The 22,628-nt window shown below is 37.9% G+C and overlaps 1 protein-coding gene and 1 long non-coding RNA gene across 6 annotated transcripts in view; one reads left to right on the forward strand and one right to left on the reverse strand.

Moving 5' to 3' along the window:
• cita (citron rho-interacting serine/threonine kinase a) overlaps nucleotides 1-22,628 on the forward strand; it is a 139,165-nt gene that overhangs the window by 74,587 nt on the left and 41,950 nt on the right. For all 5 annotated transcript variants that reach the window (XM_082171199.1, XM_082171200.1, XM_082171202.1 and 2 more), the window contains exons 15-27: nucleotides 683-736; nucleotides 2,083-2,136; nucleotides 2,932-3,072; nucleotides 3,974-4,099; nucleotides 4,524-4,619; nucleotides 9,650-9,766; nucleotides 11,184-11,293; nucleotides 14,589-14,763; nucleotides 15,791-15,988; nucleotides 16,726-16,779; nucleotides 18,109-18,306; nucleotides 21,300-21,493; nucleotides 22,329-22,464. In XM_082171199.1, coding sequence (XP_082027325.1) covers nucleotides 683-736; nucleotides 2,083-2,136; nucleotides 2,932-3,072; nucleotides 3,974-4,099; nucleotides 4,524-4,619; nucleotides 9,650-9,766; nucleotides 11,184-11,293; nucleotides 14,589-14,763; nucleotides 15,791-15,988; nucleotides 16,726-16,779; nucleotides 18,109-18,306; nucleotides 21,300-21,493; nucleotides 22,329-22,464 — 1,653 coding nt within the window. The remainder of the gene's footprint in view (nucleotides 1-682; nucleotides 737-2,082; nucleotides 2,137-2,931; nucleotides 3,073-3,973; nucleotides 4,100-4,523; nucleotides 4,620-9,649; nucleotides 9,767-11,183; nucleotides 11,294-14,588; nucleotides 14,764-15,790; nucleotides 15,989-16,725; nucleotides 16,780-18,108; nucleotides 18,307-21,299; nucleotides 21,494-22,328; nucleotides 22,465-22,628) is intronic.
• Nucleotides 1-22,628, reverse strand: part of LOC309499861 — a 128,990-nt gene that overhangs the window by 22,649 nt on the left and 83,713 nt on the right. The window contains exon 2 of the long non-coding RNA XR_014206373.1: nucleotides 10,377-10,645. This is a non-coding gene — a long non-coding RNA (uncharacterized lncRNA). The remainder of the gene's footprint in view (nucleotides 1-10,376; nucleotides 10,646-22,628) is intronic.

Here is a 22,628-nt window from a genome sequence, read left to right on the forward strand (position 1 = left end):
CTCACACTCGCGCGCACGCTTTTAATCACTTGTACACGCACACACACTCGCACACACACAAACTCACACTCATGCACACGCTTACACTCACGCGCACACGCTTACAATCACTCGCACACACACAAACTCACACTCGCACGCACGCTTTTAATCACTTGTACACGCACACACACTCGCACACACACAAACTCACACTCATGCACACGCTTACACTCACTCGCACACGGACTCGCACACGGACTGAATTTGAAAGCTGAGACTTTGTTTCGTATCAGAAGTAATGAAAGCTCTCTGTGATTGTCGGATGGGAGGAGTTACAAACAGTGTTTTAACCGCAATCTGACAATCCTGGCTTGAACTACGGCTGATTCAGAGCCCATAATTAAACTCTAGAGAGATGTTCTTTACACACAGTGTGAGTTTTTATGAGTATAAAGATGTTTTTCTGCTCCCTTTCGATTGTCAGGATATAACCGGCCCTGATCATTGGCTGTTTCTAAACAATCCACTGATAGTGAAAATAATATTCTGATTATTGTCTGTTACATCGGTGCATCCCTGTACATGTACACGCTAATGACCGATAATGTGCATGAGTGGATATATTGCTGATATCTACTCAGAGAATGCTGACGTGTCATTTATGATCCTGTCGTGTGATTGTGAGTGTTTGTGTGTCCAGGCGAAGGAACAGGGGAAAGCGGAGGTGGAGGAGCTGCTCTCTAAACTCGACAAGGTACAAATCTCCATCAAACACACGACGACTGAAGTTCATCAGAAATCTGCTGGTGTCCCTCTGAGTGAATAATTAAAGCACAGTCTCAATAATTCATCCGTCATCAGATTTGACTCAAACGACTCTAAGCGACTGGACGTCCCTGTGGGCTTTAAACTGATCTCATGATGCCAGTCCACAGAGCCGTCACAGTAACATCACACTGCTGCTAAATTATTATTATTATTAATGAACCAGCTCATTTATATCAGGTTCAAATTTGTGATTTCTAGACCTCCAAAACCACAGAAAATAATACAGTCTTTAACTCATGGACAATTATTGTGTGTGTGTGTGTGTGTGTGTGTGTCAATCATCCTCAATGATGCTCACTTCGCTCTTCATACTGAAATCTCTCTCCGGTCAAGTAGTTTCATTTTGAGAGGACACTCTTCTGCGTGAATAAATGTTTTTATAAAATGTGATGATAAGCTCATCTATTAATACCAGACATTCAAGCACTACTGATACTCGGCATATAGACAGACATTCATGACCAGAGCTGTAGATAGATGCAGGGTAGTTTACCAATAACATGGCACTTGACCTAATAACTTTTTAGGGTTTATTATTATTATTATTATTTTATTTATATTTTATTTTATATTTTGTTACATTTTATTTTCCATTCTTGGGCCATAAGCTCATTTTATTTTATATATTTTATTTCTTGTTTAATGTAATGTTTTATTTTATTATTTTATTTTAAATTATTAGATTTCTTTTTTTATTTCTTGTTTAATTAAATTTTACATTTTTATTTTCCATCTTGGACCATATACAGAGAAAGCTCTTTTTATTTTATATATTTTATTTCTTGTTTAATTTAATGTTTTATTTTATTTTCCATCTTGGGCCATACACAGAGCCATCCTTTTATTTTATTTATTTAATATATATTTATGTATTTTTTTATTTTTGTTTTGTGTGTGTGCATTATGATGGGCTTGTTCTGTAGGATACTTTGAATCCTGTCAAATGAAGAGTTTTACGGTTTGCAGTGAAACACAAAAGCCTTAATATTACTTGTGTTCAACATCATCCTGATGCCAATTAAAAATAAATAAATAATGACATTAATACATGATATAGTGAGCGATAAATCACAGTTTATAGTAGTTTTAGACGCACTTCATGTGATCATCTCTGTAGTTTCCTCGCCGTCCTGCTGCTAAACGTCTCTTTGAATCAGTTCATCAATGACTTAACATGCGCTGACGTTTAATTTCCTGTAATTACACACTCGTCTGCTGTGATCGTCACAGTGTGTGTAATAAGAGTGACTTCATGAGGATTCTGTGTTTCAGACCAACGCCGAACAGCAGCTGAAGATCCAGGAGCTGCAGGACAAGCTCTCTAAGGTACCGTGTGTCTTCTGGTTCATTCGATTGAAAGTACAGTATATACAGTAAAAAATGTGAAATATTATTACAATTTTAAATATATGTTTTCAATGTAAATGTATAGTAAAGTGTAATTTATATCCTGTGATCAAATCTGCATTTTCAGCATCATTACTCCAGTCTTCAGTGTCTCATGATCCTTCACAAATCATTCTAATATGATGATTTGATGCTCTTTATGATTATAATCAAGATTGAAAACAGATATTTATGTGGAAACTGTCATACGTTTTATCTTTGATGAATAGAAAGTTCAAAAGTACAGCATTTATTTGAAATAGAATCTTTTGTAACATTATAAATGTCACTTTTGATCAGTTTAATGTGTCCTTGATGAATAAAAGTATTAATTTTTTTTTTTTTTTTTTTTATGTATTAAGTACAGCAAATACTACCATGATCTGTTTTACTTCAATGCATATTAGAAATATAGTGATTTGAGGTTAAATGTGCTTAATTTCATGAAAATAATGTCACAAAGCAACAAAAAAAGTTTAATTTATTTATGTGTAATATAATTTCGCTTGATTTTGATGTGTAATATGAATGTTCTAGTGTCAGAAAATGCCTGTCTGTTACATTATACTGTATATTAATATTAATTAAATAGTTACTGTAATTTTGTTGCACACAAACACAAGCATGTTTGAATGGACAGAGGATCTAAAGGTCATAGATTGACCTCTTGGCCTAGAACTACACGTGTATATAATGCAGTTCATAGTGCTACATGTGTGACCTCTGACCCCGCAGGCGGTGAAGGCGAGCACTGAAGCCACAGAGCTTCTGCAGAACATCCGTCAGGCCAAAGAGCGTCTGGAGCGAGAGCTGGAGCGTCTGCGCAGTAAATCTGACCCCAGTGACACCCTGCGCAGACGCCTGCGGGAGACCGAGGTACAGCGCTCACTCAGACATGCTAGGCTAACACATCATGAACATTACACCGCTGCTGGTGCATTGTGGGACTGGTAGAAGAGAGAGTTAAAGCAGTTATTAGCTGAGACTGTTCCTCATGAGAGACTAATGTCTGATCAAATGCATTGCTCATCATCGCTAGTTAATGCATTAGCCAATGTTAACTAACGGGACCTTATTGTAAAGTGATTGGTTTATTGACTTGAATGACAATTAGCCTCGTTTACTACTAATTTTCATTGATGTAATAAATCTGGATGTTTTACTTGTCAGTTTTGTCATATTCTCAGTAATGATTAGGTAACACATTACAATAAGGTTCATTAGTTAACATGCACTAATAATGAACTGCACGTATACAGCATTTATTAATCTTTGTTAATGTTAATCTCAACATTTACTAATACTTTATTCAAATATTGTCAACATTAGTTAATGCACTGTGAACTAGCATGAACTAACAATGAAGAGCTGTATTTTTATTAACTAACATTAACAAAGATTAACAAATACAGTAACAAATGTATTGATCATAGTAAGTTATGATAGTTAATACATTAATGTTAACCTTATTGAAAAGTGTTACAAATGATTATTATTAGAGCTCATTACTTTAATACAGTATTTTATTGCATTATATTATAAAACATTGTTTTGCTCTAATACATATTTGAATTACAGTAATTATGATATACACATATTGAAATACGCTAAATATGCTTAATTGTCATGAAAATTCAATGCAAAAAAATCTTAACAGGTTTAATTTTCTTTATGAGAAATATCATTTCTTACTTGTGATTTTGGTGTGTAATGTGAATTAGACCGTTTTATTCCTGAACCTGTAATAAGTGTTAAATCATCACTTTGCTCCTGTCAGGAGGGCAGAAAGACTTTGGAAAACCAAGTGAAGCGTCTGGAGATGGTGGAGCGCCGAGAGAATAAACTGAAGGACGACATCCAGACCAAATCCCAACAGATCCAACAGATGGCTGAGAAGATACTGGTGAGAGAGACGGATCAGACTAGCAAAGATTAAACCACTAACACGCCTCCTTAACCAGCTGACCGCACACACACACACACACACACACTCAGGTCCCTCTTCACGTTTGTCTTTGCACCGTCATCCTTGTGCATCTGAGTTTCCTGCAGATTAGCATATAACAACAGAACACACACACACTCACACTAACAAGATGTCCCATCTGCTGCCACACACACACACCTCTTCACCTCTCGATGAGGAACACACACACCTTCAGGCCGTCCCGTCCACCAGCACACGGCTTCTCAAAGCAAGTCCATCTCTGCACTTCTCCTGCTGATGGGGTTTTAAAACAGCACTGGGTGTGTGTGTGTGTTACCTGACGCTGGGCTGTGTGTGTGTGTGTGTGTGTGTGTGTGTGTGTGTGTGTGTGTGTGTTTAGGAGCTGGAGGAAAACTTGCGGGACACGCAGGCGACGGCTCAGAGGATGGAAGCTCATCTGGTGCAGAAAGAGCGGCTCTACGAGGACAAAATCAAGGTAAAGTTTGAGCTGAGATGAACAAACACACACAGTAGTGTCTTCTGTAGAGCTGCTCATAGCTGGACTGAGCTCGTTATTTCATTAGGGTTCGTACAGGGTGATTAAAGTGCTTGATTCTGACTTTCTCAAATGTAAGTCCTGGAAAACCCTTGAAAACAGCCGTATTTATGAAGAGGTACTTCATTTATTTATTTATTTGGGACAGTGCACATTAATGAACAATCTTACACTTCTGTACAGACTGTAAATGAGCTAGGTTATAGCATAAATGCTAATTCTCACCTGTAGTCCCGAGGCAGGAGGACAACAACACAGAAAGATAATATGACAATATTCAACGCGAAAGGATATGACAATATACAGTATCAGGCAAGAAGTACATTAGCACGCATTCAGACAGATTTACATTACATCAATAACATTAGTCAAAATGAGGACATAACTGGGAACTGTTTAAGAAACTATTTAAGGTGCTGTTAAATGTGCAGTAAGTGGGACGTTCTCTAATGTTTGTTGGGAGGCTGTTCCAGAAGTGACCTCCTCTGATAGACAGAACAGTTTGTCCAAAGCTTGTTTTTCTGTACGGGATCTCTAGGTCTCCTCTAAATGAAACGTGCTTGAATTATTGAAACACAATATATTTGAAATTACTGTTTCATTTTATCGATGAAACAATCTTTTCGCACAAAATGTAACGCTGCCGCCCGACTGATAAAAGATATAGAAGCATTTCGCATGGCTATGAGTGTGATATTGCTCGACTAGATAGTATGAAACTAGATCTGAATGTTTCAAAAACTAAAGAGATAATAATTAATTTTAGTAGGAGAACATTGGCACTTCAACTTATCCTCATTAATCGCACACATGTGGAGGAAGTAAAGCAATTGATACCATGGTCTGGGTGAATACTCGATTCTGATTGGCTGCAGGGTGTCCATTATAAAGTGATAGAGGACACCTAGTAAAGGAGTTCTGGTGAAACTGACTGTCTACCGTTCGAAATGAATAAATAAATGAGCTGGCTACATCAGCTGTGAGTAACCATAGCAACAGGCAGTAAACTGAAGGGTTCTACGAGCTGAGCGGACTATAAATATCTCCGTCAGGCGTAACCAGGGAAACCAAGTTATTGTTTGTAAAAACTTTAGATTTTGATTGTAAAACTAATTAAAATATAAACTAATGTTTTAAAAATGTGTTATTTGGCAAGTGACCATGGTATAAGCGGGTTAATGCCCTTCGAGGTGTCCAGTGTCAGGTAGTAATGGACCTCCGCTGCGCGTCGGACGGTTCACGCCTCGCCGTCGTCCATTAATACCTGACAATGGACACATCGAAGGGCATTAACCCTTACATAAGTACCTAGAAACGGTTTTTGATAAGTTAAAGTTTTACCAAAATTCTGATGCAATTATCAAAAAGTCCCACCAAAGACTGTTCGTGCTGAGAAAGCTTAATTCTCTTAATGTACAGAGAGTTGTTCTTAAGTCATTTTATATTTCATTTGTTGAAAGTATCCTGTCTTTTTCTTTTATTTGTTGGTTTTCATCATCGTCTACAAAGAACAAATATTGTTAACATATGCCCCTGGGCTAGGGCTGGGATGTCTAAGGGCAATTAAATGTTCAACAAATCGCTATAAATTTACCTTTGTGCCTGAAGCAATACGTCTATGTAATAAATGTTGGTGATTTATTTTTTTTTAAGTCAAAGTTTAACATTTTTAAGTATTTATGTATTTGAATGTGTGTGATCAGTGTTTTATGTGAGGCAACATGTAAGCTCAAACTAATTGCCCCACGGGGATAAATAAAACTCTAAACTAAACTAATTATCCAAGTATATGATACAGCTTTTATTCTTCAGGTCAATCATATTTTCATGGGGGAATCAGTTTCAATAAGGGAAGCAATATCTTTGTCATAGTATCCTTTCAATGGCATTTGCATGTGCAATTATTAGTAATTTATTAGTTCATCTATTTAACTTTTTTTAGGATTTGAAAGATAATAAAGATGTTGTTTGATAAATGCAATCTCTGATTGTAATTCTTGAAAACCTAAAAAGTAGTGCTTGAAAGGTCCTAAATAGTCCTGGAATTTGATTTGACAGAATCTGCCTGAACCCTGGAGTAATGACACACGTCGTCTTAGAGCTGCTTTACAGCATCATAATTGATGCTTCATTTGATTCTGTTATTTTCCCGTTTATTATTGTGAAGCTGCTTTGAAAAAACAATATGTATTGTATAAAACGCTATAGAAATGAAGCTAATGCCAGTCAGAATAATGTGTGCCAGTCAGTCTGCTAATGGAAGAGGAACATGACGGATGCGTCGCTACTTTGTTCAGCTGTCAGTGACTAGCGCTGGGAGATTCGGCAAAATATCACATCAAGATTTCTTTCAGAAAAATCATGATTCATGATTTTATCCCCATTTGTTTTTAGTCCGGTTTGACTTTTTTGTAAGTGCCTGAGCATTTAATTTCCCTAGCCTTACGAGCTAACTCTTTCCCCGCCATCAGCATTCAACGGCATATACATCAAAACTGCCTAATGTTAACGAATGAAATGTTGACGAGGACGAGCTGTGGTTGATGGACTCGATCTGTGTTTCGATCATCGTTCTGACTCTGATACGGATGTAGTCTTTGACTAAAACAAGATTTCTCAGCTTTTGGCTCAAAATGTTCATGACTCACCCACATTCAAGTGTTGATAAGAACATAATGCATGAAGCTAGAATATATTGGGTTGTTTTTTTGTTTAAAAGCAGAGGGTTTGTTATTTCTTTTGATTTATTGCATGTTCAGATATGCATACAACCAAATATTCTGGGGACCATGGCACTTGTGCAAATGATCAAAATCGCTACTACTTTTGTTTTTAACCCTTTAGAACCAGCTGTGTCATCGCCGACACATACCAGCAAGCTGTATTCATTTAACTGTAACTCTTTAACCGTTTGCACTATCAAAACCATTCAAATTGCCCCTGACAGTAGACATCATGGGCTTTCCGGCAATATACGGCTTATTACGGTAATTCCATGCTTTCCGCCTGCAAATGACAGCAGTGCGGGAAGGAAGGATTTTAACAGAGATACGAAGCGCGGCAGGTTACAGTTAGAGTTGGATTGCTTAAAAGAAACGAACAAATACATGGTGAAAGAAGTGTTAGACAGCAGAAGAGGGGATTGGGATGATTTTTATTTAAACTTGGGAGGCGGATGGCCGTTACTCTTTCATGCATCTAAGGCATGTAGTGTGTGTGTGTGTGTGTGTGTGTGTGTGTGTGTGTGTGTATGTGTGCGTGTCTATGAATGCGTGCGTGTATGAAAAAGTGTCCTAAATGAAAACTGTGCAACCCAATGTCACAAAAAAGACTTGTATATATGTATATTAGTTCATTTTTCAACTTTGAATGGTTTCTTTCGTTCATGATTTTTTTTCAGTTTTTTTCTAAATAAAAACCAGTAAATTTATTCTAGTTTTTTTTATTTTTGTCTTTTTAAATTCTATTTACAAACTCACCACACACAATAATGGTCAATAACTGTAATTTGTTGGAAGCTAATATTTTTCTGAAAAAGATGACACCTTGCACATGAAGATATGCATTGTTTTAGAATTGTACAGTCAAAAAATCTAAATGTGTGAAAAACACCTATTTTAGCTTCAGGTTCTAAAGGGTTAAAGGCTGGAGGGGAAAGTGTTAACAAAATATAAAAGTGTTAAGAAAGTGTTAAATAAATATAAAAAAATACATCTTTATTTCATTATTTTATCTTTGTTATTAAAAAAAGAAAAAGATGCACATTACAAATACAATATAATATACAAATGAAGTAAACAGTGCTTTATTTTTTCACAGTAGGTGTATTTAACTGTAGTATACAAGTAATAACATTTAATAAATAAATGTAGAAATAAAACACTACATAGACTTTAATAATTCATGAAGTTATTCTGTCTATTGTTGTTTGATCAGCATAAATGACCCAGACGGAAGCAGGTTTATTAGGCTGCTGTCACTTTAAGACTAAACGCACAGGTCTAATATTCAGAACCACATCTGGTTTTCTCCAAACTGTTTACGTTCACTGAATACATGACTGACTGTGTTTATATAAACCTGGTGTGTATTTGACAGTTTAAGTGCAATAAGATGTGAAAGATAACTTAGTTTAGGACTGAAACGCTGTTTGTCAGGCTTTTCGTGTGCGCGGACGAATACGTCAAATTATTATTTATTTTTTTCTAATTAAATTTCTTCTGAACTTTCTATTCATCAAAGAATCCTGAAATAAAAATGTAAATAACTGTTTTCAACACTGATAATAATCATAAATGTTTCTTGAGCATCAGATCATCATATTAGAATGATTTGTGAAGGATCATGTGACACTGAAGACTGGAGTAATGATGCTGAAAATTCAGCTTTGATCACAGGAATAAATTACACTTTACTATATATTCACATAGAGAACAGATGATTTACATTAGAATAATATTTCACAGTTTTTACTGTGTTTTTGATCAAATAAATGCAGTTTGATGAGTTTCAAAAACATTAAATAATCTTACCAACTCCAAACTTTTAAACGGTAGTTTATAGATTATATAATCTTTAATCAAAACGTTTGTTGTGTTCCTTCAATGACCTTTTCCTTTTTTTAAGAGTTTAAATGCCAAATTTTTATTCTCACTCTATAAAAATGAATAAAATCTATGAATAAAAAGTATTTTTGCTTGATAACCGTAGTTTCAATGCTTTGTGTTTGTGTACAATGTGTCATATTTGATAACAAAGAATCAATCAGTGTCTGTAAAAACGCCACAACAAACACTTTAGAGAAGTTTCTCTTCGATGATAATGTGAACGACACTGATCTGAACATCAGTTTCAAATCCATTTCTTCTCATTTGATCAATTTATCAATCAGAACTCACATCCGTATCTGAGTGAGGCGATCTGATGAGCGATGTTCATGCCGGTGTGTGTGTGTGTGTGTGTGTGTGCAGGTTCTGGAGGCTCAGATGAAGGCAGATCTGGCTGATAAAGACGGTCTGGAGCAGAAACGAGCTCAACACGAGGAAGAGGCGCGTGAGAAATGCAAACTCATCAGTGAGCAGAAAGCCGTGAGTGTCTCGTCTTCATCTGAGGTTCAGTCGTGTTCGCTGTAGAGACACTAGATCATCTGATCATCTGAACTACTGGAAGACTGAAGCCTGTCACATCAGGAGCTTCGTGCTGATGATTAGTTGTCTTATGAATTATTGCGATTAACAGTTTAATTCTGTTTAGTTCATGTTACTCACAGTGTAAGCCGATACATGATTGCTTGAAATCATATATAAAATAATAAAACAAATTATGTTTTACCGTAATGCTGCAATATTAATATTTATATAATTATTTATAATATAATATAATACAGTCTGATTAAACCCACAAACATTCATATTTTTGTGTACTTAAAAAAATAAATAATTATATTCTTTATTCTTTCACTTTATTCTTTATTCTTTTAACATTTGATGGCAGTTCAAGCACTTAAATTTCTCTTATTTGTGATTGAAAATTTGTAAATGTGATTGAAATTTTAACTCAATCTCAAATAACTGCGATTAGATTTGCATATCCACGACCAGACGATTAGTTGATACTCATGACAGGTCTAGAAAGCTTCATGGGTAATACATGGATGTGTTAACTGGTGAGTTGACATGTTTAATTTTAGGGATGCACCCAAATGAACATTTTGGCCGATACCGATAATTCTTTATATCTGAAAGCCGATAACCGATATATCGGCCGATAAATCTAAATCTAAATCCAAATTTATATATAAGTTTTGAGAGCCTGATTAAATTCTCACCAGTAAAATCCACGTCCCAAACACTCAATTATAATGATGTTCTCAATGTAATTTTATGTAGCCGATATATCAGACTTGATTCCAATCATATTTCAAGCAATTCAAAACCATCATGTTGAACAGTGCGCATCTGAAGCGTCTCAGCTGAAGGAAATAATACATTATTTATCGATACCGATATGTCGTGCATCACTATTGATTTTAAACATTAAATTATATGTAAATTATATTAAAATATCATATAATTTCTTGATTTATGATAATCAGACATAATTTATAAATGTATCATTTGATATTTGGGATGAGATTCGCTCTTCTCCTTTTCAAGCCCTTCAGCCCTTCATCCAGTTAACCCATTAGACTTTAGCTAACTAGATTAGCGTCTCCTATCGTATGGCTGATCTCAGACTCACATGCTCACCGTGTGACACTGCATCTAGAACACCATCTAACAAATAGAGTTTTCCTTATGAAGAGTTTATCATTAGCAGCCATGACATTCTTCAAACATTATTTTTTTGAGTTTTAATGAACTCATCTTATGGGCTTTGATGTCCTGTTATTAAAAGTCAAGTGTGTAATTTACAACACTAGTGGCAACAAATGATGTTTCTAAACTGGTTTTTCAAACACATCTGTGTCCTCATGCTGGATTCTGAGCATGTTTCTCTCCACAGACCATCAACGCCATGGACAACAAGATGAAGAGTCTGGAGCAGCGGATCGCTGAGCTCTCCGAGGCCAATAAACTGGCAGCCAACAGCAGCATTTACACACAGAAAAACATGTAAGAGCGCAAACATGATGTCACACACCAGAAACCGGCCCGGTTCAGACGTGTGTTTCCTGACTGGGTTATTATTAACGGTACTTGTGGTCCGACTGCGGCTGGTTTGGCTTCACATTCACTTAATTCTGTCGAACGCTGGTGGATTTGTGTTCATCTTATGTAATTACAAACGTGCACGCTGCATGATAGAAAACAGAACGTGGGTCAATATATGTGACCCTGGACCACAAAACCAGTCACAAGGGTCAATTTTTGGACATTGAGATTTATGCATCATCTGAAAGCTGAATAAATAAGCTGTCCATTGATGTGTGGTTTGTTAGGATAGGACAATATTTGGTCGAGACACAACTATTGTAAATCTGGAATCTGAGGGTGCAAAAATATCGAAACATTGAGAAAATCTCCTTTAAAGGACAAGTTCGGTATTTTACACTTAAAGCCCTGTTTACAGATCGTATCTGATGAAATAGAACGGTTAAGATTAAAATTTGGACACATGCTCCTGTCCCGAGAATTTTAGGTTTATTTCGCTTTTGTGGACCTATTTTGCCAAACGCGTCACACCCGTGATTCTTCCGTTGAGAGCTTGAATAATAGACACTCCAGCCCAGTTGGTGGCGATAATGCACCTTTGCCAATTGCAAGCAAACCACGGGCATTTCATTGAATACACAGAAGAAGCAGAAGAAGAAGCGGCGGAGTAATACCGTAAAGGTGCTGCGGTCTCACAGCACGTCCTATTAAGTCAATGGAGTTGGACAAAAACTACGATAAAACCTGTTGGAATGCATCTTTTTCAGCGATTTTTGAGTAAACATATCAGTGAACACCCCCTGACCACTCGGTGAGTTTCACGTCTTTGTAAACGAAAGTTTAATGTGTTTTTAGGACGGAATCTTCCAGTGCATATAGACAACCATTGTGGGGGTGGTGGGGGGAAGCGAAATAAACCTAAAATTCTCGGGACAGGAGCATGTGTCCAAATTTTAATCTTAACCGTTCTATTTCATCAGATACGATCTGTAAACAGGGCTTTAAGTGTAAAATACCGAACTTGTCCTTTAACACTAGAAGTGCCAGAATTCCATAACTACTAGAACTGCCGCGAGCGGTCATTTTGACCGCTAGATTCCAAACTCTATATCTTTAATGATACATACCCAATTGAGAGATTAATGCATTTATTGTATTAGGATATATTTTAAAAACAAAACAACACCAAACTGTACATTTAAACAAGTTTAATTATACATTTATAAATAATATCTGTAGATGTCCTGAACAAAATAACGGAGTAGCCTATGTTTTCATGTTTCCACTGTTCGATTCGCGCCCGCGCCCGCCGACACACACACACACACCATATTACAGCATTGCAGTCTTGACATTGCAGCCTGTTCATTATAGCCATAATAAAATAGTCAACCTAACATATACAAATTCCACTGCTCTGTTTATATAGTCAGTATAGCCTCGTACAATTCGTACCATTTTGCACGTGTGAAGAGGATGATTATTTCCGTCGATATTGGAACGTGAGTGAAGTACAAAGCCTATAATAAAGTAGTTTAGTTTAAAATAGTTTACCATCCAAATACATCGCAAATGTTGAAACATTTTGATTCTAATTAGAGAATTACGTGAGCCTAACGCCGCTTACTTTCACTTTCGCTTATAAAGTATTGCATTTTGGCTTGTTTATAGTTATTTTTTCATTCTTGTTCTGTTCTGAATATCATTACATTTAAATTATTTGTTGTTGAATATGTTTTGTGTATTTTTACCACATTTTATTGTTGTGTATATTGGTATAGCCTATAATAATACCGCGAAATTCAGTGCGGTCAATATGACCGTCTATGGCCGAAATAGGTAAATATGTTAATTAGTTTTTTTGCCTTATGTGCAATTTATATGAAAAACATTTTAAATGAAAATACAGACACTTTTAGGAAAAGTCAGGTACCGGCAGGATTTTATTTATTTTTTCAACAGTTATTGCAGATATAAAATTCAAAACGGTCAAAATGACCGCCATGGCACTTCTAGTGTTAAAGTTGTGCATACAAAAATAAATGTTTTATATAAATGTACAAAATATCTTCATGGATCATGATCTTTATTTAATATCCTAATGATTTTTGGCATAAAAGAAAAATCGATAATTTTGACCCATACAATGTATTGTTGGAATTGCCACAAATATACCCATGAGACATGTGACTGGTTGTGTGATTTAAAATTTTTTAATTAAGCAGCAGAGTGAACTTTTTCTAGAAGTCACTGTGGTTAAGCTAGTTGTAGAAAAGCATGTGAATGATTATTTTAATGAGTTTAGATTAATAAAAAAATTGTATAATCATTGTTCAATCTGTCAATGCTCTGACAGTCTGCGATATGTAATTTCTACGATAATAGACATGAGTAGGTCGCTCGCTTTGCAAAAACACTTTAATATTCAAAATATAATTTTTATTTTTAGAACATCTCATAGCATTATTTTAAGTCCCCCTGTAGTCAATAATTGTATCCTTTAAAACTCATCTTTGATCACCAAAATTACATATTCAAAGTTTTTCCTTTAAAATGTCTTCATGCCTTAAAATATCTTGAATGTAACTCGACACCCTCGCCTCATTTAGTATGCGCGGTTCTATGAATATGCAAATGAGCCCCGCCTCCACTCACTCACTCAGCTCAGAGATCCACTGGTTGACGATCACACGTTGATCTGATTGGTTACAAGGTAGTTTGTGACGTCAGAAACACCAGCGATTTCAAAGCGTGTGTTTGAGACTGTCTTTGGTTCACTGCAGTTTTAAGGAGGAAATACTCAGCAATGCTGTCGACTTATGAACTTACACATGGTTTGTCTTAAAGCGTATTACAAACACCACATAGACACATAAACTACATTAAACGCTGGATTTACACCACAGGGGGACTTTAAAGAAATCAAATCATACAGCTACGAGTTGAATCACATCATTACAAACTTTAATTTGACACTTGAATCGAGTGTTTTAGATTTAATGGGTGACGGAGGAATTGCAATATTTGACGTTCTGCAGTTTAGCCAAACAAAAACAATTTTGTTGTTTTGAGAAACGCTTCCCAGGAGAAGCAGCAGTGATGCTTCTGACATGAGTTTATTGAAGGAGAAATGTAATTCACTCCATTTACTGTAAATCAAGGCCTTTAACACTTAAACATCTTAAAGATCATGTGCCGAGATCCGCCTGTAAACCACAGTGTGTGTGTGTGTGTGTGTGTGCTGGTGTTTCCCCAGGAAAGCTCAAGAGGAGATGATCTCAGAGCTGCGGCAGCAGAAGTTTTACCTGGAGTCTCAGGCGGGAAAACTAGAAGCCCAGAACGCCAAACTAGAGGAACATCTGGAGAAGATGAGCCAACAGGAGCAGAGCCGGAAGAGCCGTATTCTGGAGCTGGAGACCAGACTGAGAGAGGTGAGAGGATCCGCTCGCTTCCACTGGGCTAAACACTGTATCCCACACTCAGAACAGTAGTGGGAATAGTTAAAAGGGTCGTCGGATGCCCATTTTCCATAAGTTGGTGTGATTCTTTAGGGTGTTCATGTAAAGTTTGTAACATACTTTGGTTAAAATTCCTCAATGGTTGTGTAAAAGTTCACCGTTTCGGTCAATGATTTCTGGCCTTTCAGCCGAAACTGATTACTAATGTTTGCTGAATATGTTTGGTTGATGAAATTTCAGTGCATTATTAGTGTAGAATATGGGAGTAATCAGAAAGATATTACTGGTTACGTAAGTGTTAGAGGACAGAAGACTTGCAAACCTGTTAAAAAGCAGGTCTTCCAGTGTAGTGTTGGTACAATTGAGGAATTACTCTGAAGAACTGACGCGGGTCATGATAGGAGAGACCTGAAAATATCACCGTAGCAAAGATGTGATTATACACACATGATCAGGCAGAGGTGTTTGTGTGTGTGTGTGTGTGTGTGTGTGTGTGTGTGTGTGTGTGTGTGTGTTAGTGATGGGTAGGTTTAGGGGTCGGGTTAGTGTGTGTGTTAGTGATGGGTAGGTTTAGGGGTCGGGTTAGTGTGTGTGTTAGTGATGGGTAGGTTTAGGGGTCGGGTTAGTGTGTGTGTGTGTGTGTGTGTGTGTGATGGGTAGGTTTAGGGGTCGGGTTAGTGTGTGTGTGTGTGTGTGATGGGTAGGTTTAGGGGTCGGGTTAGTGTGTGTGTTAGTGATGGGTAGGTTTAGGGGTCGGGTTAGTGTGTGTGTTAGTGATGGGTAGGTTTAGGGGTCGGGTTAGTGTGTGTGTGTGTGTGTGTGTGTGTGTGATGGGTAGGTTTAGGGGTCGGGTTAGTGTGTGTGTGTGTGTGTGATGGGTAGGTTTAGGGGTCGGGTTAGTGTGTGTGTTAGTGATGGGTAGGTTTAGGGGTCGGGTTAATGTAGGGTGACAGAATATACAGTTTGTACAGTATAAAAACCATGTGTGTGTGTGTTTCAGATGGGTCTGGAGCACGAGGAGCAGAAGCTGGAGATCAAGCGTCAGGTGACGGAGCTCACGCTGTCTCTGCAGGAGAGAGAGTCTCAGATCTGCAGTCTTCAGGCCGCGAGACAAGCGCTTGAGAGCCAGTTACAGCAGGCCAAGACCGAGCTGGAGGAGACCACAGCCGAGGCTGAGGAGGAGATCACTGCGCTCAGGGTGAGAGAACACACACATCACACGCAGTCACTCACGCTTTCAACACCTTTTAGGCTAATATTGTGACCCTGGACCACAGACCCAGTCTCGAGTCGCACGGGTATATCTGTGGCAATATCCAACAATACACTGTATGGGTCAAAATTATAGATTTTTCTTTTATGCCCAAAATCATTAGGATATTAAGTAAAGATCATGTTCCATGAAGATATTTTGTACATTTCCTACCGTAAATATATCAAACATGTATTTTTGTGTGAGTGAATGCAGCACAATCGCCAACATAAATGAACAACTTTAAAGGAGATTTTCTCAATTTTTCGATTTGTTTGCACCCTCAGATTCTAGATTTACGATAATTGTATCTCAGCCAAATATTGTCCTATCCTAACAAACCATACAGTTTTTGTATATTCATATACATATTTGTATATATTTGTATACATACAGTTAGTTTTATATATATATATATATTTATACTAAGATATATTTCACTGGCCCATTGCAATGAAGAACCAAAAACAGCCTATTTAATTGTAAAGGTCAAAGAGAAAGTGTAAAATGGTAATTTTGGTCATGGTCATGGTTAGGAAACATGGACTAACATTTATAATCGCGTTTGAGCAGATACTGCATCTCTGTACGACACACACACACACACACACACACACACACACACACACACACACACACACACACACTCAGCATCTGATCATGTATGTGTCCTCCTCCTCCAGGCCCACAGAGATGAGATTCAACACAAGTTCGATGCGCTGAGGGACAGCTGTTCGGTAAGGTTTCCCACAATCCCCTGTTCTCTGCGGTATGGAAACAGTGTAGCATCGGCTTGTTGTGCTTTGCTAGCATGATTTCAACCTCTCCATTTGGCTTGAGGCGCCTCAGGGATCGGGAACAGAGCTCAGAGAGAAACTATTGATTAAAACAGCCGAAGAAAGAAGAGATCTTAAGAGTCGGTATCTTCTTCTCCTGGCCGTGACACAACAGGAGAATCGATGCACACTGATGCCTCATTTATCATTGATCACAGACCCCAGATCAGCAGATTCACTCACCCCACCCTCTAAATCTAGTTAAAGGCTTCTTAACTCTCCAACAGTGATTGTGGCAGAGCGACTCTAATGTGTTTGATGGATGATCATCAGCATAATCAAAAACATGCTTTTCTTACTCAGTATTTTTGTCTTGTTTTCAGTCCAAATATCTAAAAATTCTTAAATCAAGATGCATTTACTAGAGGAGTAAAATTACATAAGATGTTAAGTATTTTTTTCTGGGGAAATAAAAAAAATTTGAGGTGAGTTGTTGCTTAAAATAAGCAAAATGATCTACCAATGGGGTAAAACTCTAATGTGTGTTAAAAAAAAAACTCTTTGTTGTTAAAAAAACAAAGCAGAGAATTTACTTTCGTCGTCTTGGGTCATTTGGAGTAAGAAAACAGATTCTTCTGTTGTTCTTTAGGTCTCTGATAATGAGCCTACTGCAATATTGCAACTTTATTTGGTATAAGAGTATTCAGCCTATCATAGCAATTTGCTAAGACTGGCTAATAATATAGCTTCTAGCCCTATGCATATCCTGCATAATGAGTTTGAACTACTGCCATCAAAGCGGAGGTATAGAGTCCCCAGATTTAACAAAGTGAGGCTGAAACACTCTTTTGTGCACCAGGATATCTTAGCGTTGAACAAAAACACTTAATCAGAAATCAAGAGCATTCTGAAGGTGTTGGAGATGCATAAGTGTTGTACTGAATGCATAATGTGTGAGGTTTAAGTGTATGTTGATGTAGAATGTAGAAATGATGTAGAACTGTTATGCAAGAAAAAATTCAGACTGACAATAAAGTACTAAAGTAAAAAAAAAAAAAAAATTCAAACAGAAACAAGATAACCTCAGCAATAGATGCTGCTAAACATCACACACTGCACCTTTAAAGAATCTTTCATAGATTTATTAAATTTTTTTGTTTGTCTAAGTTTGTTTTAATAATGTTATCCTTATAATATTATGTTGTTAAATGTTTAATATATATCTGCCATGTAATAGCCGGCGATGCTGATATGGCAATAAACTCAAATACTACTGCTACTCTGTCACAGGTGATCACTGACCTGGAGGAGCAGCTGACCCAGCTGACCCAGGAGAACGCCGAGCTGAACCGGCAGAACTTCTACCTGTCCAAACAGCTGGACGAGCTGACGCTGGAGAGCGAGGAGAGACTGCAGCTCAGTCAAGATGTGGACCGTCTGCGCAGAGAAGTGGCCGACCGAGAGATGCACCTCAACAACCAGAAGCAGGTGCTTCATCTGCTTCACACACACACACACACACACACACACACACACACACACACACACACACACACACACACACACACACTCACACTCTATATGTGGAGCGAATCCGGGTGTGTTTACACTCACGGTTCCTTGAAAGTGGAGTCAAGTGTCTTTGGGGCTGTTTACACGACATTTACATTTATGCATTTGGCAGACGCTTTTATCCAAAGCGACTTACATTGCATTATCCTATACATTTATACATAGGCATGTGCAATCCCCTGGGATCGAACCCACAACCTTGCGTTGTTAACGCAATGCTCTTAACACTGAGCTACAGGAAAGCACAACACCGTTTTCAACTAAAAATGTAAAACTTGTTAGCGTTTTGGCCGTTCATTTACACAACAACGGCGTTTTGGGCGCCTGAAAACACAAACTTTTGATCTCCGTGTTCAAACAACAAAAACGAGAATCTCTGAAGATGATGACGTCATGCACATGCGTATTACGTGTTCAGTCTATAGTGTTTCATCGCCATCTACTGGTCTGGGAGCAGAATACAGCGTCCCTTATCTAGTCCCCCTGTAGTCAATCATTTTATCTCTTAAAACTCATCTTTGATCAACAAAATTACATATTTAAATGTTTTTTTCCTTGAAAAAAAATCTCTTCATGCCTTAAAATATCTTGAATGTAACTCGACACCCTTGCCTCATTTAGTATGCGCGGTTCTATGAATATGCAAATGAGCCCCGCCTCCACTCACTCAGCTCAGAGATCCACTGGTTGACGATCACACGTTGATCTGATTGGTTACAAGGTAGTTTGTGACGTCAGAAACACCAGCGATTTCAAAGCGTGTGTTTGAGACTGTCTTTGGTTCACATTTACATTTAGTCATTTAGCAGACGCTTTTGTCCAAAGACACTTACAAATTAGGACTAAATTAAGCGAGTCATCGTGAAGAGGCAAGAAACAACGCAAGAAGTGTTTGTTCAGAGTAGCATAGCATAAGCCCGATAAGTGAGGATTTAAAGGAAAAAGGAGAGAATTTTTGTAAAAAAGTAGGGATGTAGACTCGTAGGAGCGAGTGACAGTAGGAGGGAGCTGAGCCTGTGATAGATCTGTAAGAAGCGTCAATGCCTTGAACTTGATGTGAGCAGCGAGAGGTAGCCAGTGCAGAGAGATGAACAGAGGAGTGACGTGTTGAAGACAAGACGAGCTGCAGCGTTCTGAATCATTTGTAGAGGTTTAGTTGCACATGATGGAAGTCCAGCCAGAAGAGCATTGCAGTAGTCAAGCCTAGAGATGACCAGGAATGGACGAGAAGTTGTGTTGCATGTAGACATGTGCCGGTATTCGGTAATGCGATAAATCGCGGTAATGAATATGCACGATATTGTTATCGCGGGCACTTCAAAATACCGTGAAAAATAATAGATCCGAATTTAGATTTTTAGAACGCGCATTAGCTTATTTTCCATCAACCGCTTAAACAAACTGCGCAAAACACGTGCGCATTCTGATGTAAACAATCGCCACGTGTATAAGCATGCGGCCGGTGCGCACTTCTAGTCTAATGTAAACAGTCCTCACATGGAGAAGCAGCATGGCGGAAGGAGGAACGCCACCGCCTACAGTCTATGGCCGCCGCCGATCTATCCGGATCCATCCCGCTTCTAAAAGCAGAGCTGCCAACTCGACGCATTCAGCGCGAGACTCCTCATACGCTCACGCCACACATCCGTTTTCTCCTATGGTTTTCTCACGCAGAGAAAAATCGCGGAGCAAAGAGGACACGAATACCGTCAAACAAGACAGAGCAGGTTACTTTTGATATGAAACAGGAGAACAATTGTGTCACAGAACGTTACATTTAAACTATTTAATGACCAGCAGCATGTTAGATGACTAAAACATATAGATAAAGAGGAGTATTTTGCTGAATATGTGCACTGCACTTTACATATTATATTTTTACTTGTGTCATTACATAATTGTTATTATAATGAAAACCACATTATATTTGATTTAATTAGTTATTTGTAACCTTTAAAAATACCAGCTGATAGGGTTCTATATGGTTACATAGCATTATGTGAGATATTTTTTTTCATGAGAAAAAAATAACGTGGGCTATCTACTGTAGCCTTCCTAATATTTATCCAAAATAAGTCAATATTGAATCAAGATTTAAATCAAATCCCAAGTATTGAATTGAAATCGTTAAATTTGTGTTAAGCAATACAAACAGTAGCCTACCAGTCATTGTACCATGTAATCATTGTAACATGTTGTCACTAAACTTCATAAAATTCAGTTTAGTTACCAAATGTTTTGACAATCACAATTACACCTTGTGATGCAAGTTTTATTTTATTTTTTACATCCCCCCCAAATCCATCTGTTTCTCATGTGCAATTCAAATACCGTGATAATACCGTATACCGTGATAAAAGATCACTCAATTAATCGCAGCATGAAAATGTGATACCGGCACATGCCTAGTTGCATGCTCAGTTAGGAAAGGCCTGATCTTCCTGATGTTGTGCAGTGCAAACCTGCATGATCGAGCTGTCTTTGAAATGTGATCTGTGAAGGTCAGCTGGTCGTCCAATATCACTCCAAGATTTCTGACCGACCTTGATGGGGTGATTGATGATGAATCCAGGTTCAGGTTCACTGCAGTTTTAAGGAGAAAATACTCAGCAATGGTGTCGACTTATGAATTTACACATGGTTTGTCTTAAAGCAGATTAAAAACACCACAAAATACCTATTCGGACAGTAAATGTTTCTCATGTGGACATCTGTAAAAAAATAATTTGCATGGCACCTCAGTGATTAAACTCAGGCGTTCGGATGGCGATTTATTGACGGTGAAGAAGCGAGTTTTGTAATCCCACGAACCCGGGAACGCTCTGCTCATGTCAGTCACATGATTGCCTGCTGTAAATAAAATGTCATATGCTTGGGAATAATACGAATAAATGTGTGTGTGTCGGCAGAACATCGAGACCCTGAAGACCACGTGCAGTATGCTGGAGGAGCAGGTGGTGGAGCTGGAGAGCCTGAACGACGAGCTCCTGGAGAAGGAGAGACAGTGGGAGAACTGGAGATCGGCTCTGGAGGACGAGAAGAACCAGGCGGAGCGCAGAACCAGAGACATGCAGAGACTTCTGGACAACGAGAAGCAGAACCGGTAACGCAAGCACACTACGTGTACATTAAACTGAATGAATGAGGAGTAATGATTCTGAAAATTCAGCTTTGATCTCAGGAATAAATTACACTTTACTAGATATTCACATAGAAAACAGATGATTTACATCGGAATAATATTTCACAATTTTTATTGTTTTTACTGTATCTTTGATCCAATGAATGCAGCCTTAGTGAGCAGAAGAGATCATTTAAAGTCCCCCTGTGGTGTAAATCCAGTTTTTAATTTAGTTTATGTGTCTATGTGGTGTTTTTAATCTGCTTTAAGACAAACCATGTGTAAGTTCATAAGTCGACAGCATTGCTGAGTATTTCCTCCTTAAAACTGCAGTGAACCAAAGACAGTCTCAAACACACGCTTTGAAATCGCTGGTGTTTCTGACGTCACAAACTACCTTGTAACCAATCAGATCAACGTGTGATCGTCAACCAGTGGATCTCTGAGCTGAGTGAGTGAGTGGAGGCAGGGCTCATTTGTATATTCATAGAACCGCGCATACTAAATGAGGCAAGGGTGTCGAGTTACAGTCAAGATATTTTAAGGCATGAAGAATTTATTTTCAAGGAAAAAACTTTGAAATATGACATTTTGCTGATCAAAGATTAAGAGTACAGGGGGACTTTAAATATATTACTGACCTCAAAATTGTGTCACTTGTATGTGTCTGTATATTCTTCTTATATGCATGTATTCAATATATCTTGTCATCATGCTCAAACTCGACACAGACACAGTTTTCTCAGTATACTCAGTTTACTCAGAGTGTGTGTGTGTGTGTGTGTGTGTGTGTGTGTGTGTGTGTGTGTTCCTCCAGGTTGCGAGCGGACCAGCGCAGCTCAGAGTCTCGGCAGGCGGTCGAGCTCGCCGTTCGGGAACACAAGGCCGAGATCGTGGCTTTGCAACAGGCGCTGAAGGAACAGAGACTGAAAGCAGAGAGTCTGTCTGATACTGTGAGTTACACAAACACACTCTGCCAAACATGTTTTTCTTACTCAGTGTTTTTGTCTTGTTTCCAGTCCAAATATCTACAAATTCTTAAATCAAGATGTATTTCCCTATAGTAGTTAAACACCATTAGATATTAAGTCTTGTTTTCTGGGGGAAAAATCCAAAT

Source organism: Leuciscus leuciscus, assembly GCF_965113295.1.
Source record: "Leuciscus leuciscus genome assembly, chromosome: 5".
In the NCBI taxonomy this organism is placed as follows: Eukaryota; Metazoa; Chordata; class Actinopteri; order Cypriniformes; family Leuciscidae; genus Leuciscus; species Leuciscus leuciscus.